The following is a 19,219-nucleotide window of genomic DNA, read 5'->3' on the forward strand; positions in this document are numbered from 1 at the left end:
TTTAGTCAAGGAATGACAAGATTTATTTAGGAGATATATAAAAAAAGAAAAAAAAAGTCCTATACAAATACCCCCGACGTAAGAAATTATACGAAAGAAAAGAAACTTATCATCTTTTAATCATAACTTCTCAGAGTAAGATGTACGACTCAGGCCCCAGGGAAAGTCACAACTGCTAAGACAATCCCCTAAAACAGCCCAAGAAGACGTATCTTCAAATAAGAACCTTGCCAGTCGGCAGTTATAATAATTTTTCCTATTTTCTCAGGCAGCACGAATTTGCTGGCTGAATTTCTCTCTCTCTCTCTCTCTCTCTCTCTCTCTCTCTCTCTATATTCAAGTAAGCATTCACCCTAACCTCCGAGTGTACGTGCACCAAATTCATAGAAAGAACGGGCCGACACTGGGATAATTAATTAAACTAACCCAAATAACCAGAAACACCTCTGTCCCACAAATAGATGAGGACAAGTTAAGATTAATTACAGTTAGAAACTGTCGGTCACAAGTGAGGTCTTTTATCCAGACCTAAGCAGAAAGTAGCCTTTCTCCCTCTGCATGAAAAGGGAGTAGCACAGCGGGTACTGGAACTAGTCACTCATGAGGGCCTCAAAAGCAACCACCATTTATTTTTCCTTTCCACAGTGCCACTAATCTGAGGCACTGTCTTAAACTGAATAGCTTACATCCCTCTCTCTCTTTTACCTTCCCTTTCTCTCCTACTGATTTGTTACACTCTGCTGGGGTAGAGTGCATTTTCCCATTAAATATACACTAGTTGGACTCAGGTAAAGGGTTCCTAGGAACGCACTGGCACCATAGTGCCACCAAGCAAAGAAGAAAAAACCCAGGAAAAAGGAACACAGAAGAAAAGTCCTTTTGTACCTAAGTTCCACCAGTATATAAAGATACTGAGTGCCACCAGTGTGACCTTTACACGGCACACTCAATCACAATGCCACCTTATTGAAAAGGTGCCACATCACTGAAGAGTCACCCTAAATCTGAGGGACACTTCCTTACTGCCAAGTACATCCAGTTGACCCAGACAGACGTCCTTCCCCACCAGAACCATGGCAACAGAGAATCACAGAGCCTTCATGGAGCTGGGGATAGCGGCAGGTCTCACGGATTGGACATTACCAAGTGGGTTAAGGAGCAGCTGGATGACTTGGCCAAGCAAGAGAAGGAAGAAAGACAGGAACGGCAGAATTATGAAGCTGAACAGAGGGCTTATGAAGCAGAACAGAGGCAGCTGGAAGACGAAAGAGAAGAAAGGAGAAGACAGCATGAATTAGCCTTCAAGGGAAAGGAGCTAGCGCTGAAAAAAGCTAGAAAAGAAAATGCCAAAGCTATGGCTATGCACCAAGCCTCCAACCCCACACCTGCTGCACCAACTGCTCCAATCTCAAGTATTAATTCCCTCGTCCCCAAGTGGACTGAGGACGAGCCAGAAGCATAGTTGGAGGAAATAGAGGCACTCTTTGATAACTACAGCGCCACCAAGACAGAGAGGGCCTTAGTGCTAGCTAAGCACATGGAGGGAAAAGCTAAGGTAACCCTTCGCTCACTGGAGAAGAGTCAGAGAGGCAACATGGCTGAATGTGTAGAGTCATCACAACGGCCTACGAAATAACTCCGGAGAAATGGAGACAGCGGTTCCAAGGCCTTGCCAAGGAAGTTGGCTGGTCCTGGACTGAATGGGCCTGTCACAAGACCCAGTCTGGTACCGCTGGTTCGACTCCTTGTCTTGCACAAAGTTTGAAGACCTCTTCAATCGGACCATGCTGGAGGACCTTTACCAATGTGTGCCTGGGCCCCTTGCTGTATATCTAAATGATAAGCAGCCCACCACCCTTATGGAAGCCTGCTGCATGACCAATTCATGGGAAACCAGTCACACAGCACATCTCAGTGGCGCACAGTGCCCCCCGGATACCTCTCAGGCTCGACTCGCCCAAAGAATGTACTGCCTAGCAAGCCTCCATGCACCCACTGTAAGAGGGTGGGGCACACTGAAGATGAGTGCCAATACAAGCTCGGCACTAACAAGCAGCCTCCTACTAACAACCATAATTCCTCTCCCTCTACATCCGTGCAACCCTCTCCACCACCCGTCACCGTAGGCCACCGAGCCCCTACAAGGGGCCAGTGCCGATCCTGTGGTGCTGCCGGCAACCTCACTAACACCTCATTCTCCATGGCCAGGCTGCAGAAGGTAATGTAACCCAAGAGACAGAAGATCCAGTTCATCTCGGTGGCCCTCCTTAAGGAATCTAGCCTGCCCATAACCTTTCCGGTCATGGTGGACGCTGCGGCAGATGTAAGCCTGATCTCTAGGGCCCAAGTGCCAGCTGGTGCCATGGTTGACAAGAAAACCCAGTGGGAGATGAAGTGGATAGAGGGCCACACCATTACTGTTCCCACAGTCAAGCTCCAGGTCACGACACCTTGGGACACGCTACCCCACCACCTTGGCGTGGTAGGTGGACTTCCTGTTGGGTTGGGACCTCCTCTGGGGAAGCCCTTCCCCAATGCCACTTCCCAGCCATGCTACCTCCTCCACAGAAGCCCAGACTGTAGGAGAACCCCATGAAGAAATCCCACCTTCCACCCACCAAAGTGGTCAGCGGAAGGGGAACACACCAAACCGTTCTCAGCCTAGTCTTCTCCATCCACGAAAGGATGGCCAACAAAGAGGTCCTCCCTCACCCCGAAGAGACGTTCAGGAGGAGCAGTACTGCTGTAGGATGTGCAAGCGGACAGGCCACTCCACTAATTGGGAGGGCTGCCCTAGTAAGCAACGCCCAGCTGACGCCCCCGAGCAAGACTCTCCGAGAGGCTCTGATCTCCAGCTGAGGCAGGAATCTCTGCCACAGCCCAATTCAAGCCATCCACGAGGTATTGCACCTCTGGACCCCTTGTCAGGCATGCCTGACCAACACTCGCTGCCAGTGCCACTTGCGAGCACTGAGCAGTGCCATGCTCCGCCTGGCTCGGACACTGAGCCATCAATTAAGCAGGACCCTGTGCTTGGTCCAAATCATGAGGCAGATCCTCCTCTGGGAGATCCAGGATCTCTCATGGCACTAATCATGGCAATCAGAGAGCCTCCGGCACCCGACACTTCTTCACCAAATCCGTCCCCAGAGGATGAACCCCTGGTGGACCAAACTGTTACACCTTCTTTAGGAGACCAGGAACTGGCCTCCTCAGATGCAGAGGTCGAGATTGCTCTCGCTCCGGTTGTCGCAGTAGCCAGAGCAGGGAGCTCTCCTGTAGCTTTTGAAATTACCCCTGACTTCACGCCCACTAGCCCTTCTGGCCTTTCCCCAGAGTCGGTGCCCTCATTACCTTCTAGGCCTGACATAGACAGACCTTGGAGGAACCCGAATAAGAAGAAGGGGCAGAAGAGAGCCCAGTAGTTGCAGAGCCATGAGCTCATCCTGGCACTAGTGCCCTCTCAGGCACAGTGCCTCACCATCTTGGAGCGATCCTGGCCCCTTGCCCAGAGGAGGTAGCCAGCGTGATCTCTACCATACAGTAGCCTAGACCAGATTAAGTACATCAGAATAGTAACCTTATCACTTACACCTTCCATCAAGCTGCAGTAACCACGTAAGTACAGGGTAACTTAAATCAGACAATCTAAACTATTGTGAAGAGAGCCACTACACTCATGACACGCATGGCCTAAGACCTCAGTGAGGCAAGCATTTATCATATGAGGGCCTCAGAACCAGAAGGTTGTAAACGCCACCTCCACCGATTTGGAGTTAGGCATACCAGTAGATGTGACAACGTTTCCTCTGTCTATTTGTGGCATTTTTACGCTATTCAGCCGTTTCAGTGAGGTCGAAATCCCTACTGGAACAGTAGGAATTATCGATTTTAGCTATATAAATGAACGTGATGTCGCGCGGAGCTTACAGCCTCATAAAAGCTCGGTTACAACCAGAAGGTTGCATGTGCAGCAGCTCAGAGCGACCCAATGAGAGCGCCCGTCACTAAACGGGTATTCATTTCTATGCCAATCAGCATTTTCCCGCATAAGGGGCTCGTAAGTGTCGGCCAATCACCGCGCAGTTTACATCTCTGCTATTGTTTACATTCCCAGTCTAGTGATTTTCGCGGCGAAATTGAATGTCCGTAGTGTTGCAATTTGTTTTTTTTTATTATTATCCCTTATTTAGCGCCATTATGTCTTCCTCTGATAGTGAAAGTGATCACTGTGATGTCGTGCAACGGCCAAGAGGAAGAAAAAGGACAAGGAATGAAATGTCATGGAAAAAAATAGTGTTAAGTTACTGCACGATGCAGGCCAAGAATATGTTTCTCGGTGTACAGACAAACCCGTGCCTGCACGTAATGTAGGCCAGCCGTGTCGTGATGGTTGCTTTAGCAGGCTTGGTAGGCCTGTAGTGGAGGCTTTATTCAATGGGTTTTATGGTATGGGAGATTATGATAAGCAAACTGCTTACATTCAGTCGTTGGTTACGACCAACCCAGTTAAAAGGCGTCGTGTTCCGATTGGAGAGGAGCTCCCACGTAAAGGGAAAACGTATGCTTATTGTGTCAAGTATGATAATGTTATGCATAAAGTGTGTAAGAAAGGTTTTCTTTCCATTTTTGCCATTACTGATAAGCGTGTGATTACCGCATTGAAAAAGAAAACAATGACAGGCACACCGATCAGTGATCAACGTGGAAAGCATACCCCTGCTAACAAACTCAGTGATCGTGTGCATGTTTTAATAAAGGAACATGTTGACAGTGTGCCGAAGGTGTCGTCTCATTACACGAGAGCAAGATCAGCTGACAGGAAATATTTCAGTACCGAATTGAACATGGCTATTTTGTACCAGCTGCATCGTGATTGGATGACTGAAAATTATCCAGATGATGAGAAGGTGAAAGAAAGTTTTTACCGTAATGCTGTTAATGTAAAGTTTAATGTTGGTTTTGCGCCGGTGAGGACCGACACCTGCAACACCTGCGATCTCTTTACAAACCAGATCAAGACCTTGAAAGATAGTGCTGCCAGTGAAGATGTCATCAGTGGTCTTGAGGAGCAGCTGGCTGAGCATAGGACCCTTGGAAATCAGGGCCAAAACTTTATTGCACGTTTCAAGGGCGGGCCCTTTGACAATGATGGCACCTTGGCACTGTGTTTTGATTTACAGCAGACTCTTCCTACCCCTAAATTGGCTCACGGTGCTGCTTACTACCTGCGTAAACTGTGGACCTTCAACTTTTGTGTGACGAACATGCGTTCTAATGTCTCCACAATGTTTGTCTGGGATGAAGTCACAGGTAAAAGGGGAAGTAATGACATAGCAAGCTGTCTTCTTAAGTATTTGGATCTGCATCACGATGCAGATGAACAGACCCAACTGTTTCTCCTGTCAGATAACTGTTCAGGACAAAATAAGAATGTGAATGTGTCCCTCTTGCTGCTAAAGCTGATTCATGACAAGAAATTCTTCAACATCCAACATCACTTCCTAGTGCCTGGGCACTCCTACATGCCATGTGATCGGCACTTCGGCAATATTGAGCAGAAGTTGCGCAAGTATGCAACTATCGAGACGCGGGACGATTATATTCGCCTCATCAAGGATGCCACCCATGAAGGCTTTGAGGTTATTGCCATGCAAAGGGAGGATTTTCTCGACTTCGAGGTTCTGCAGTACCACATCACCAAAAGAACCCCCAGAGGCACAACCTTCAGCAACTCGAGGATCGTGAAATACGACTGCAGTTACAGGGAGGGGTACCAAGTCAAGGACACCTACAGCAGTGACGAGGCATTCGAAAAAGTGCGATTGCAGAAGGGAAAGCAGTGCTTCAGCCGTGATGTATTCGATCTTAGCAAAGTGCCATTAACCCCCAGGTACCATGGCCCTATTAAGATAAAGCCTGTGAAAGTTAAAGAGCTGAAGGAGCTCCTTCCGTATGTTAGTGCTGGTGCCAGGCACGGTATTATGATGCCCTTGTTGCCGAACAGGAAGCCTTGCAGCAAGAGGGACCAGGGGCAGGGGAAGAAGATGAAGATGAGGGTGACCCGGAGGACAATCTGCTAGATTATGACGATTAGTCCCCCCACCCTCATTTTCAAGTTCTTTAGCAGATGTACAGTATTTTCATGGTGAGTACAGATTAAAATATTTTTTTTATTAGAGAAGTTGTAGTGAGCACAGTATTATTTTTCTATTATCAACTTTTTGGTGGTTGATTATTATTATAATATTGATGTTGTATTATTTTAATGGTTAAACATTATGATGATGGAAGATTATCATCGTCAACATCATCATCATCATTATTATTATTATTATTATTATTATTATTATTATTATTATTATTATTATTATTTTCCATCACACTATATTGATTACTCATCAATATCATTATTATTATTATTATCATTATTACATCCATTGTTGTTATACCACGAATATAATAACACTTTATTATTATTTTACACATTTAATTATGGTTTAAGCACTGGTTATGACCAGAATATACACAAATGTGAGGGGTTAGGCGGACATTTTGAATGCTAGCGTGCAAGGGCACCCTACAATTTTTCTCAAATTTTCACAAAAAGTTCTAAAGAGTAGGGCTTTCATATGAAACTTAGTTCAAATCAATATCTTTCTTAGAAGCAGAGTAATGAATGCTAGACTTTGAGGGCAATTTACTCATTTTTTCAAAAGTGGCGTTTACAACCTTCTGGTTCTGAGGCCCTCATATGAGGCAAACCTCATGTACCAACCAGTAATCATCAATTGTAGTGCAGAAAACCTTGTAATTTACCTAGTTCATTGTCCCTTACGTTGGTGCTACGGCCATCTTAGGATAGGTTAGGATAGGAGATACCATAGAATGTACCATTTGGCTAGGTCTAAAACATCACAATTATAAGAGGTAGCATGTAATAACCGTAAGCACCGTTAAGTGCAGTTAGGATTCTGTAAGTCAGTGATTAAAGCTCATGTCCTTTCTAGAATTAGGTAGGTCCGTAGCTAGTTAGACTGCAAGGGACAAATCTGCTCAGGGGAGAAGAGTAACGTTATAGAGGTGAACAGCTTGCTTAGTACAGACCTTCACTCCCCAAAGGGAGTGAAGGCCTTCTTAAGGGGAGGAGCTTTTATAAATATTCTGCTGTTTGCCTTCTCTGCATTATTTTAGTAAGAATATCATTCTGACAAAGACAGGAAAGCGTCTGTTGAAGCTAAGAGAACGCGGGCAGGGAAGGTAGTGTTGTGTTTTCAAAAAAAAAAAAAAAGTAACGTCTTAGTAGGGAATAGGTTAGCATTAGAGTCCTCACCCAACAGGGAGGGTTTTTCACCAAGTAACCTCTAGTGAAGGTGGTCTTAAGCTTCCTTTTTCCCTGTCCTATGCATTCGGTGATATCTCTGTCAATTTTTCAGACTGCCAGGGACTATGGACGAATGTTGGACAAACAGCCTGCCCTGATCTGACCCCATGCGAGCAGAGAGAGACCTACCGTCGTGAAACAAGCACGCATTTTTGCTCCGGGCAACTCTATCCTTTGTCCTTTCCTATCTGTTATTTTACTCACCGAATCGACAATAAGTGTTCTTCGAGAACTCCAATCAGCAGTTGCATTGCGCAAGCAACCTACGTAACTCTAAGTTTGGAATTGACAAGATTTTCATCGATTTGCTAGTATCTCTTTCACTATACTTAAATTTTTCCGTTGTTTCCCCTTCAGCCACCATTTACAAGAGAACCTGGTATAATCATATTTCTTTTATGAAGCCTAGTATATGAATAATGATCACTGCCTAGTAAATTGCATAAGTTATTCCCGTGCAGTAAGTAGGAATTAGGGAAAGTCACGAGTAAGTAAATTTCAGGCAAACCTTGGATCCTGATCCCTATTGTTTGGAAGAGAAATATCCTTTAGAGTACAAACATTCATTGTGTTATATTTTTTTCTCGGAAGCCGGGAAAATTGACTGTGTCAGACATTGACTAAAGGGTCATGTTGCTATCACAGCACATTCTTTCTTTGTTGGGACTCGGTGGGAAGTGAAGGGGTTTAATGTAATTCCTTTGTTACAGAAGTAATCCATAAATCCAGACGGAGTTTCGACTGGCGACCTAATCCAATAAGTAATTGTCTGTCTTTAGAGGGTAACTTTCGGCTTCAATTGACAGCTTATGTGTGTCCTTGGCGAAGCAGATCTACATAACTTTACATTAATTAATTAAGAACCTCGTCAGCCAAAGCCCACAGGTAACAAAATATATATATATATATATATATATATATATATATATATATATATATATATATATATTCATATGCATATACATACACAACACACACACACACACATATATATATATATATATATATATATATATATATATATATATATATATATATATATATACATATAATGTGTGCATGCAAGTACACATGTGAATGTGTGTGTACCGCATAAAACTCACTCTCAATTCAAACAACAGCATTAAAGTTTAACTCACGATCAAGGCCGATACTGAAGGTTACTGTGGACGATATGTTTGCATTTTCTTGATAAACGTGTAACACAACTACATAAATGACTACAAACATTTTCTATTTAATGAACTTTTTTTATTTATGATTACTTTTTTTTAAGAAAATTACCTTTTGAAATTCTCTTCGAAACTCTCCATTTCGAAATGGCATAAAAAACAATATAATTCAAACAGATCTGCTTTTAATAAAGAAATGCAGATGAAGATATTGTAACATGAAGCAGTAAGAGCCGTTTGTTTACGCACACACCTTAGTGGAGTGACGGAATTGTATCTGTTACATAAAAGTTGGTGTTGTGCCATGCAACAAAATAAAAAATACGTTTACTAAAAAAAAAGCACTACAGTTGCGCAAAATACTGTACATCGCAAGTGTTTATACGAGAGTACATTAAAATTTGTTTCCATATTTTCAGAAACTAAAAAACAATTTCACAAAAGGTAGTGATGGTGAGTAAAAATATCACCTGAAGCCTCACTTACATATATGTACTTACATTTATATATATTTGTAATATAAATCCTCATAAATATAAATATACACTGATATTATATACAAAACCAAACTAAGATGGCGTTTCTTCCAGTTCTAGAACGATATTTCTGAATCTGACCGATGTAGGTCTGAATTAGCGGCCACAGATCTATATCATGTGTGGCGCAGTAGTTTGAGTTAACCTCACACCAAGCCCATGAGCGCAAGCGCGATTCTCTGCTCTGGTAGTTGAGGTTTTATCATTTGATCTCGTTACGAAATCAAGGTTTTGCTGTGAGAAGCCGACCCCACCAAAAAAAAAAAAAAAAAAAAAAATGAACAAAAACAATCAGAGGTTAAGAGGATATTCTGGCTATTACACATATATAATATATATCAGGCCAAAGGCGACCTTAGTTTATACATATATATATATATATATATATATATATATATATATATATATATATATATAAAACCAGTCATATATAAATGAAAAATCAGTCACATATGAAGATATATAAAATCATGTATATATATATATATATATATATATATATATATATATATATATATATATATATATATATATATATATATATATATATATATATATATATATATATATATATATAATATATATATATATATATATATATATATATATATATATATATATATATATATATATATATACACAGGCACATACACACAAATATATATTGAAGGATCAACAGTGATATACTTATGTACAATATATTTGTGAAGAATTGTAAAAACTTACAGTTTTCGCTCATCTTCCATAGGCTTGGCCACAGAAGATGGACGAAAACTGTAAGTTATTGTGATTCTTCTCTAATGTATTCTAACTTTGTACATATCACTGTGGGTCCTTCATTATATACATTATATATATATATATATATATATATATATATATATATATATATATATATATATATATATATATATATACTATATATACTCTGTATATATGTACGTATGTATGGTTTCCTCTGACTATCCCAAAATAATCCAGGAAACAACCATGTTCTTAACGCCTCTTTCCGCATCTACTAGATAACCCTGTGACGAGTCAGTTAAGTTGCTGTCTCTTTCTTCCTACTACCTAAATTTGCAATTCTCTTCATTCTTCTGTTTCTGCTTTCTAAGCCTTATAACCTTTCTTCTTTTGCCGGGGACGTCTGTCGATTCCTTTGTGGTAAGCCTTAAATTTCTTCCTTCTTTTTTTCCTAGTCTGACTTTAAAAAAATAATTAACACCAATTTACCGTTAAAATAATAATCTCTTCAACCAAAACTTAGCAATAAAACTAAAAGCAATTAAACCACTCCCATCCACATCCTGAAACCACTCTTAAGGATCTAACCAAGTAATCACAAACGATCCATGAAGTTGTTATTGTTATTTTCTTCTTCTTCTTCTTCTTCTTCTTCTTCTTCTTCTTCTTCTTCTTCTTCAGTGAGCAAACTATAACATGAAACGACTTCGTCACTACAACAGTTAGACCGTCTTTGAAAAGTTAACATCCCCTTGTAGATGTAAAGATAAAGGATCTTTTGGAGCTTTTAATCTCCTCGCGAGGACCCATTTAGGCATTTATCTCAAGCCAGGATTCTTATTTACGATTTCTATTTACGACTTTATTTTTGAAGATGCAAGTCTCTCTCTCTCTCTCTCTCTCTCTCTCTCTCTCTCTCTCTCTCTCTCTCTCTGCGGTTTCCGTGGATTACACGGGCTGTTACAGAGGTCTTACCGTCGTCAAGTATTATTTACTGGCAGTATAATCCTGTTTATGACACACAAAAATTGAATTTCAATCCCAAGAAGGTTTGTCACTCCGTGTATCCGCACTCTCGCGCAACAGCATCAGCTAAAAGAATTCATTACGCGTCACTTGCGCCAAATAACAATTCATTCCTATTTTGGGGACAGCCAAGGACGAAAACCTTATTATTCTGTTATTGATATAAGTCATTTTTACTTTTTTCGTTATGTTTAAGAAAGAGGGGGAGGGAGGGGAAGGATGAAATCACTCTCAGCCATCTCCCGAGTCCTGCCAGATATCAATTCGTCCATCTTTGAGAGGCCCCCCCAACCGCCCGCCCCGATTTGACCTTGGTAACGGTACTAGTGATGCCAAGCTCATGGTTGGGGGAAGCTCTTGCCCTGAAATAGCACTGAGGAAAAACTGACCGGGGACGCAGGCCCTTGGAGGAGGCGAGTGGGAGGTGGGGTGGGGAGGGGGATGAGGAAGGTGGTGGTGTAGGCCCAGCACCTGTATGGTGGGAATCCATAAAGAGAAGAAGAAGAAGAAGAAGGCAGGGCGGGGCAGGCAGGATTTGAGGGAACGCCAAAGAGACCCAGAAACCGCCCTTCAATGCAGATAGGTTTCGCAATTAGGGTCCTTCTCCCCTCGCCCCCACGTCCTGCTAAGCCCAGGAAGAATTTACCTGCTAATTCGTTTCTCTCTCTCTCTTTTTTTTTTTTTTTTTTTTTGCTTCCTAGCGAAATTTTCTTTTCGCGGTTTTCTGCCGCTTTTCTCAGGCCTATTTTGCTGTCGTCCAATTTGCTCGTTAGGCCTACAAGAGCCTCAGGTATAATACATTCTCTTCCTGGAAGTGATTTTTTCTCTTTTTATTCTTTTTTTTTTTTCTCTCTGTTTCTCTGACAGGACAGTGGATATGGTAACTGTGTTAAGAGTAAGAGTAAAATGATTATTTATATAAAACTCCTTTTTATCATTTCGTTTAATTCACGTAGGAAACATTCACTTACTATTCAGCTTTGAGAGAGAGAGAGAGAGAGAGAGAGAGAGAGAGAGAGAGAGAGAGAGAGAGAGAGAGAGAGAGAGATCAAGGACTTTCCTTTCACATCTCTGATGAACGAAACACTCACTTATAATTCAGTTTTTAGTAGTTGTACGAGAGAGAGAGAGAGAGAGAGAGAGAGAGAGAGAGAGAGAGAGAGAGAGAGAGAGAGAGAGAGAGGACTTTCCTTCAAAATCCCTGAAGAACGTCGCTATACCAATAACCACAGAGGAGGGAAGGGAAAAAACAGCCTTAAAATCTTTCCCCAAATCCTTAAGACAGTAAAAGCAAGAATATCCTTATATCCTACAATATGTTGCGGTTGCATTTCGGGCGACGACGGTCAGGGTCCTTAACAGCTGGGCCTTTGTAGATAAGGACGCCTGATTTGCATAAACGTCTCTCCTACTGACAGACCTGGTCCATCTTTTTTTTATTGTTTCTCTATTGTTCGACTTTGTCCCTCAACAAATGTTTTTCACAGTAAGTGATCTTTACTGCTTTCGTTGTGTTTCGAGAATTTTTTTTTATATAACAATGTTTCCTTTCATGTGTGTGTGTGTGTGTGTGTGTGTGTGTGTGTGTGTGTGTGTGTGTGTGTGTGTGCGCGCGTTTGTTCCCTAAAACGCCATTCTTGATAAACCAAAAATGCTATTTAAATTGGCGCCATTGTGAGATATAAATCATTCATTTTATTTACCTTCTTTACTGATTCTTTATTTCGCTAGTTTTTCTGCTGAATGATTTGTGAAGACAGGAGGTAAAAAGGGAATAAGACTATTTATCATTCCGCAAGAGATAAATAGGGAATAAGACTATTTATCATTCCAAGTCTTTCTCTTCATAATTACTTCTTTACATATTTTTTACTTACGTCCCATTTTTTGTCCAGTCTTTAGACCACAAATTGATTTTTTATATTTTTAGTGATATCTTGTTATTTTTTATTTTTACATTGTTTATTTGTTATCATGTCTTAGTGTTTCTCTTAAGAACTTCAGCTTTATGTATTTCTTTACTGATGTCACATTTTTCTTATCTATTCTTTAGACTCCAAGTTTTTTTTTCTACTACCTTTTCTCTTTTACTTTTCTTTCAATTTATTGCAAGCTTTCGTTTTCATTGTCATCTGATCTGACGAAAATATTGCTTTGAAAAAAAAAAAAAAAATTGAAATTCCTGACAAAACAGAAACAGTAAATAAAGATTTTTCAGTACCTAAGGCTATTTTCAAATTTGGTTATTTAACCAAGTTTGCTGTAATCTCTCTCTCTCTCTCTCTCTCTCTTTACGTACTGGGGGTTCTGTTCTGCATTTTCGTATGCAGCAATTTTATTTTGCATGCACTACATGCATACAATTAGTGCATGCATGCATACATTATCTTTCGAGCGGTCAGTGAAGGATGAAAGTCAAGACAGATGGTCAGGAATAATATCATAGTTTAATCTGAAGAACCAAAAACAACGTGTAATATCCACACCGCAGAGAAGAATATTACCAAATGCTGATATATTATTGAGAATATTATCATACGCTGATATATTATTGTCGCCAAATAGACTGATGTCAGAAAAACTGGTTTCTTAACATAAAAAAGCAAATTCTGCTCAAATACCCGATTGCCAGGATTATTGTCGTCATATACGGGAGAAAAAATAAAACTTTATCTACAAAAAAACACCGTAAAAATCTTCCAGATGATCACCTCTAGCGCGGACATCATTGTCACCAAATATATTTGTGTCAAATAGGTATCACTCTTTTTTTTTTATTGTTGACATAAAAATCTTCCAGGTATTACCCCTGATGCGCACACCATTTTAACCAAATGTATTTGTGTCAAAAATCCATCTCTACAGAAAAAATATTTTATAAAATAAAAAACTTTAGTATGTAGATGTAAACATCTTTGTTATTAGATTATTAGATACAGATCATGAAATTCACCCCTTTAAAAAAAATTAAAAATACAATATTAAAATCTCCCGACGCAAACATACATCCATACTTACATACATACATACATACATATAATCGTCCCAGAAACTCCCACTGAACCAAACATTAGTCTCCAAATACAGTACTCGCATAAAGCAAACCTCAAGACAGAATAAGAGGAAAAATTAAATGTGATAAAAAAGGAAACACGTGAGGACTTCCAAACTTACAAACTGCCTCCAAGCGCGGAGCAAATAAAACAGCATGACCTCATCTTTTAAAGCTGCTTCGAACAGACATATCTCCCGAGACATATATGGATCGAGTGAATGCATGTCTTTCAACACCATGTAATTTCAGTTCTATTTTTTTCTATTATTTGGGCTCCGTGTTTCTTTTGCTCCGTCTCCTTTTTCGCTTGGTTTTGCCAGGGCAACGAGAATCCAGGTACAAGGTACTTTAGAGGATGAACACAGGTACCAGGTATGTATAAGAAAGAACGTAGGTACAAGGTACGTAAGAGGATGAACACAGGTGCCAGGTATGTATAAGAAAGAACGTAGGTACAAGGTACGTAAGAGGATGGACACAGGTACCAGGTATGTATAAGAAAGAACGTAGGTACAAGGTACGGAAGAGGATGAACACAGGTACCACGTATGTATAAGAGAGAACGTAGGTACAAGGTACGTAAGAGGATGAACACAGGTACTAGGTATGTATAAGAAAGAACGTAGGTACAAGGTACGTAAGAGGATGAACACAGGTACTAGGTATGTATAAGAAAGAACGTAGGTACAAGGTACGTGTGAAGATGAATGCAGGTACAAGGTACGCATGAGGAAGAGTGGAGGTACAAGTACACACGAGTATCAAAGCAGGTACAAGGCATGTGTGAGGATGAATGCAGGTACAATGTACATACAAGGATGTATGCAGGTACCAGGTACATATGAGGATGAATGCAGATACGAGGTACGCATGAGAATGAATGCAGTTACAACGTACATATAAGGAAGAATGCAAGTACAAGGTACATGAGAGGCAGAATGTAGGTACAAAGTACATAGGATATATGCAGGTGCAAGGTACATGTGAGGCAGAATGTACGTACAAGGAACCTGTGAGGATGAATGCAGTTACAAGGTACATACGAGGAAGAATGCAGGCACAAGGTACATGTAAGGAAGACTACAGGTACAAGGTACATGCAAGATGCGAAAGAAAATAAGAAATGGTCACATGCTCACAATTTAAACCCAAGATTCTCTTAGTGGCTTCTTATATCTTTTTCCACCGGTCATCTCTTGGCACGAGTTTGGCAGATCACTTAGATTTACGGCTTAATTTCTTTGTACTTTTATTTTTCTCACTTAATACTAAATTTTTCAAAAACATTTACCATCATGTTTTGGAATTCTCCACCTGTTTCTGTTTTTACTGGCTCATATAACCTTTCTGCCTTCAAGAGGCAATTCACAGCTTCCTTCGTAGTTAAGCCAACCCTTCTGACTTGTCCTTTTCTTATTTACTTCGGGTTTGGGCTAAGAAAGCACATTAAATTACCAGTCCCATTTTTCTTGATTATTAAAAAAAAAATTACCTATATTTGTGACCGATTTTTTTTTTTTTTTTTACAAAGTTACAGCAAACAAAATCCACAAGACAAACTGTTTAGATTTTTCTCAACGAACTTTGATATGCCCGTGTTTTCCATTATAGGCTTTACCACAGGCTTTTATTTTCCGCAACAATTCTTGTCAAGCCCGCATCTTTTATCAGGCTTTGAATTTCTATTAGGCCTTCAATCTGGGGACGTGGAAGATACACGCGTCCTTGAGTGACAGTGAGATTATACGAATACCGGCAAATACTCTCCCTTAACAATCCTCCCTCCCCCTCCCCCTCCCCCTCCCCCTCCACCAACCTTTGTGGCCTGCGAAAGGGACAGTTTTGCTCCTACAAAAATTACCTGGGAGACATTTTTCGCGGGGTTTGAGGCCGTTTGGCAAAAACGTTGCCTACGAGTCCCCCTTTTTTTTTTTATAATTTTATTCTTTTACTGTCATTTTATGATATACTGGAGACTTGTTTTTTTTTTATTTTTGTCCAAGGCTAAGATGGGGAAAAGTGGACAGCCTGCACCGAGGTCAAAAGTAGGCCTACTTTTTTTTCTTATTGGCCAGGGTTTTTGCCAAACCTATTTGGACATGCCTACGAAGCTGCGTTAACAATCCAACTATATCTTCCTCTTTCTGGTTACAGTTACTCTACTTATTTTCATCGTTGCTTTCTATAGCTATTACTTGATACTTCTACTTTCCTAATAGAATACGTGGATTCATTTTGTACACATACCTTTATCATTTATGTATACTTCTTTAAGATTGTACGTCTTTCAGCTTAACCTACCTGCATACAGGCTCAATATATTAATGTTTTTTCCACAAGTCCAATATATCAGTGCCTAAGCTGAGGAGACGCAATTAAACGAACACATATACACACATAATGGTACATACCTGCGTACTAAGGAACAAAATTTTTCAGCAGAATATTTGGGACTTTCTTCCTTTCAAATTTATACATTTTCATGCGATATTGTATGAATATATGTTCTAAAATTTCACTGCACGTCCCCTGACCTAACTGGTCAATGGCAAACTAACAAGAAGTCGCATCTTGCAATTTAAACAGCATTTTTTCCCACTTGTAACCCCGGTATTTACTCTGAAACCGTTGGCACTACTGAGTTTTCTACTGAACAGAAGCGTTGGTACGTCTGTTACGTGATTCTTGAAGAGAATCAATATTTGGTACTGCTTAAGACTTAGAAAATCATTTCAGCTTTTCCCTGTTGAACCATTTACATTCCATTTTGACAATTTTAAAATGAGTGTCCATTTTCACAATTTGAAAATTACATTACATTTTAACAATTTTAAAACTACATTCCATTTAAACAACTTTAGAATTACGTTCCATTTTACAATTTGAAAATTATATTTCATTTTGACAATTTGAAAACTACATTTCATTTAGACAATTGTAGAATTACATTCCATTTAGACAATTTTAAAATTACATTCTGTTTTGAGAATTTGAAAATTATATTCCATTTACGCAATTTTAAAACCCTTACAGGCTATGGAACGCATTACAGAATTACAGTTCACTAGGCGTGGCGTAGCCAAAAATAAAACATATACCTTCAATTTATTAAATGAATAGAACTGAATGTTCACTTTTTCACTCTCCTTCCACAACGGGATACCGCAATAATTAATCTTCAGAAGTACCAAACAATATATCATGTATGGAAATATTACCATTTTATGTTCCCATATAAGTCACCCTTATATGGAGGCGTTCTCGACATACTCGTCGTACAAGTGGGAGTGTTTTAAATGACCACACACTCTACTTTTTTTTTTATTTTTTTAGGTTTTTAAAAATCTATTTCGTATTCATTGCTTATATCCATGAGTTTGGTCGACACAGCTGCAAGAGATGAAATACGTCTATCATGGTGTCATACAAATACCATCTAAATCTTTTTTTTTTTTTTTGGAATCTGGTGTTTGTTCGCCCTCTTGCAAACTTGAATTTACAATATCAAGGAACTCAGTCACATATATGATATTATATTACATTGTATTGTAATCATCTGTCTAACACACTACTTCTCCAATGAAACTGATTACCTGCAATATTTTGGACCATACTTTAGTAATTCATCTTTCCAGAACTGAACATAAGTCAAACAGAAAATGTGAAGATTAATATATATATATATATATATATATATATATATATATATATATATATATATATATATATATATATATATAGTATATATATATATATATATACATATATATGTATATATATTACATATATATGTTATATGTATGTGTATGTTTGTGTGTGTACTCAAAGAAAATAAACTTCTTTGCCAAACGCACAATAGAATAAAATCTTCTTTGCCACTGACAAGAAACGTTACGGAATCCGGTTAGTGTAGCATGATGTAGGTACAACTCTCTCTCTCTCTCTCTCTCTCTCTCTCTCTCTCTCTCTCTCTCTCTCTCTCCCTCTCTCTCTCTCTCCTCTTTGTCCTGCAAAATTTTCTGGTCTCTTAGCGCAAGAGGTAGCAAACTCGGCTCGCAACCAAATGGACAAGGGTTCACTTCAAAGACTAGGAAGGAGTATTATGGGAGTTTACCCTTATGCCTCTGTTGACTTGAGCAATGAATTGGATACCTAATTTTAGTCGACTTGTAGGTTGTGCTGGGGCTTGGGGACGTGAGAGAGAGAGAGTATAACATACCTGAAGGATCAGTATCACTAGAGAGAGAGAGAGAGAGAGAGAGAGAGAGAGAGAGTATACCAAACCTGAATGATCAGTATTTACTTAAGAGACAAACAGATAGACAAACCAAGTGAGAGAGAGAGAGAGAGAGAGAGAGAGAGAGAGAGAGAGAGAGAGAGAGAGAGAGAGAGAGAGAGATACCAAACCTGAATGATCAGTATTTACTTAAGAGATAGACAGACAGACAAACCAAGTGTGTGTGTGTGTGTGTGTGTGTGTGTGTGTGTGTGTGAGAGAGAGAGAGAGAGAGAGAGAGAGAGAGAGAGAAATATATATTATCAGTATTCAATTTATATATAAACCATCACATCAAAATTAAAACTTGATGGTCTTCACTGGGTAAGACTCTGAAGAATAGTTTTTTTTTATTTTTCTTTATTATTTCATATTAATATGCGAAAGTACTTTCAGCTATTTGTCGAACTATAGACTGACTGTATGTTAGTGCATTTTTGATTTTGATATTTGTCCTTCAATCTTGCTCAAACGTCTAAGAACACCCAGAATCCGGTTAACTGAATTTATGAAGCACAATGATATGCGGGATAGAATATTAAAATAAATAAGTAAATAAATAAAATAAAAAATTTTAAAAATAAACACTGAAAAATCCCATTTAATATTTCGCATATCCTTTCTCAAAATAAAAGCAGACAATTGCAACTAGGAACAAACTTTCTAAATTGAAAACAAAATTATGACAGGAGAAGAAATCAAAATAAACAATACAAAACAACAACAATGTCAACGCCTGCAAAAGCACGAACTGTACGAACAAGCAAAACATAGAGAAAAAAAATGGTACATGAAAGACTTCACAGATATTAAGTTGTCACTGTCTTATCGCTTGCAAGTTCTTGCACTGCCCCGCCACAGCTGTCGAATCACCTGCTGTGTGAAGTAATACCTGATTTGATTTTATGAAATTTAGGCTGTCAAGACAAGCACTGAAGGGGCACTTTCGGCCAATCAGCACCTAAGACAGCGTACAGAGGGAGTTGGAGTGGTTGGACAGCAAGATGAAGAGAGCCAGTAAATAAG

At 39.5% G+C, this 19,219-nt stretch overlaps 2 protein-coding genes across 2 annotated transcripts in view; both read left to right on the top strand.

Moving 5' to 3' along the window:
* The window catches only part of LOC136851097 (eukaryotic translation initiation factor 5B-like), a 77,579-nt gene extending 76,117 nt beyond the window's left edge, over nucleotides 1–1,462 (top strand). The window contains exon 3 of the mRNA XM_067125071.1: nucleotides 1,070–1,462. Within this exon, the coding sequence (XP_066981172.1) occupies nucleotides 1,070–1,462 (393 nt within the window). The remainder of the gene's footprint in view (nucleotides 1–1,069) is intronic.
* A 2,263-nt stretch (nucleotides 1,463–3,725) lies between these two features.
* LOC136854985 (uncharacterized) lies at nucleotides 3,726–6,280 on the top strand. Its single transcript, XM_067131665.1, has one exon. The coding sequence runs from the start codon at nucleotides 4,284–4,286 to the stop codon at nucleotides 6,081–6,083; it is 1,800 nt and encodes a 599-aa protein (XP_066987766.1). The 5' UTR covers nucleotides 3,726–4,283; the 3' UTR covers nucleotides 6,084–6,280.
* The last annotated feature ends 12,939 nt before the right edge of the window (nucleotides 6,281–19,219 follow it).

The sequence above is a fragment of the Macrobrachium rosenbergii genome, chromosome 3 (assembly GCF_040412425.1).
Source record: "Macrobrachium rosenbergii isolate ZJJX-2024 chromosome 3, ASM4041242v1, whole genome shotgun sequence".
Classification (NCBI taxonomy): Eukaryota; Metazoa; Arthropoda; class Malacostraca; order Decapoda; family Palaemonidae; genus Macrobrachium; species Macrobrachium rosenbergii.

Bases quoted from the DNA above. Each gene is read 5' to 3' on its own strand.
- LOC136854985 (XM_067131665.1), top strand. From the start codon at position 4,284: ATGGAAAAAAATAGTGTTAAGTTACTGCACGATGCAGGCCAAGAATAT.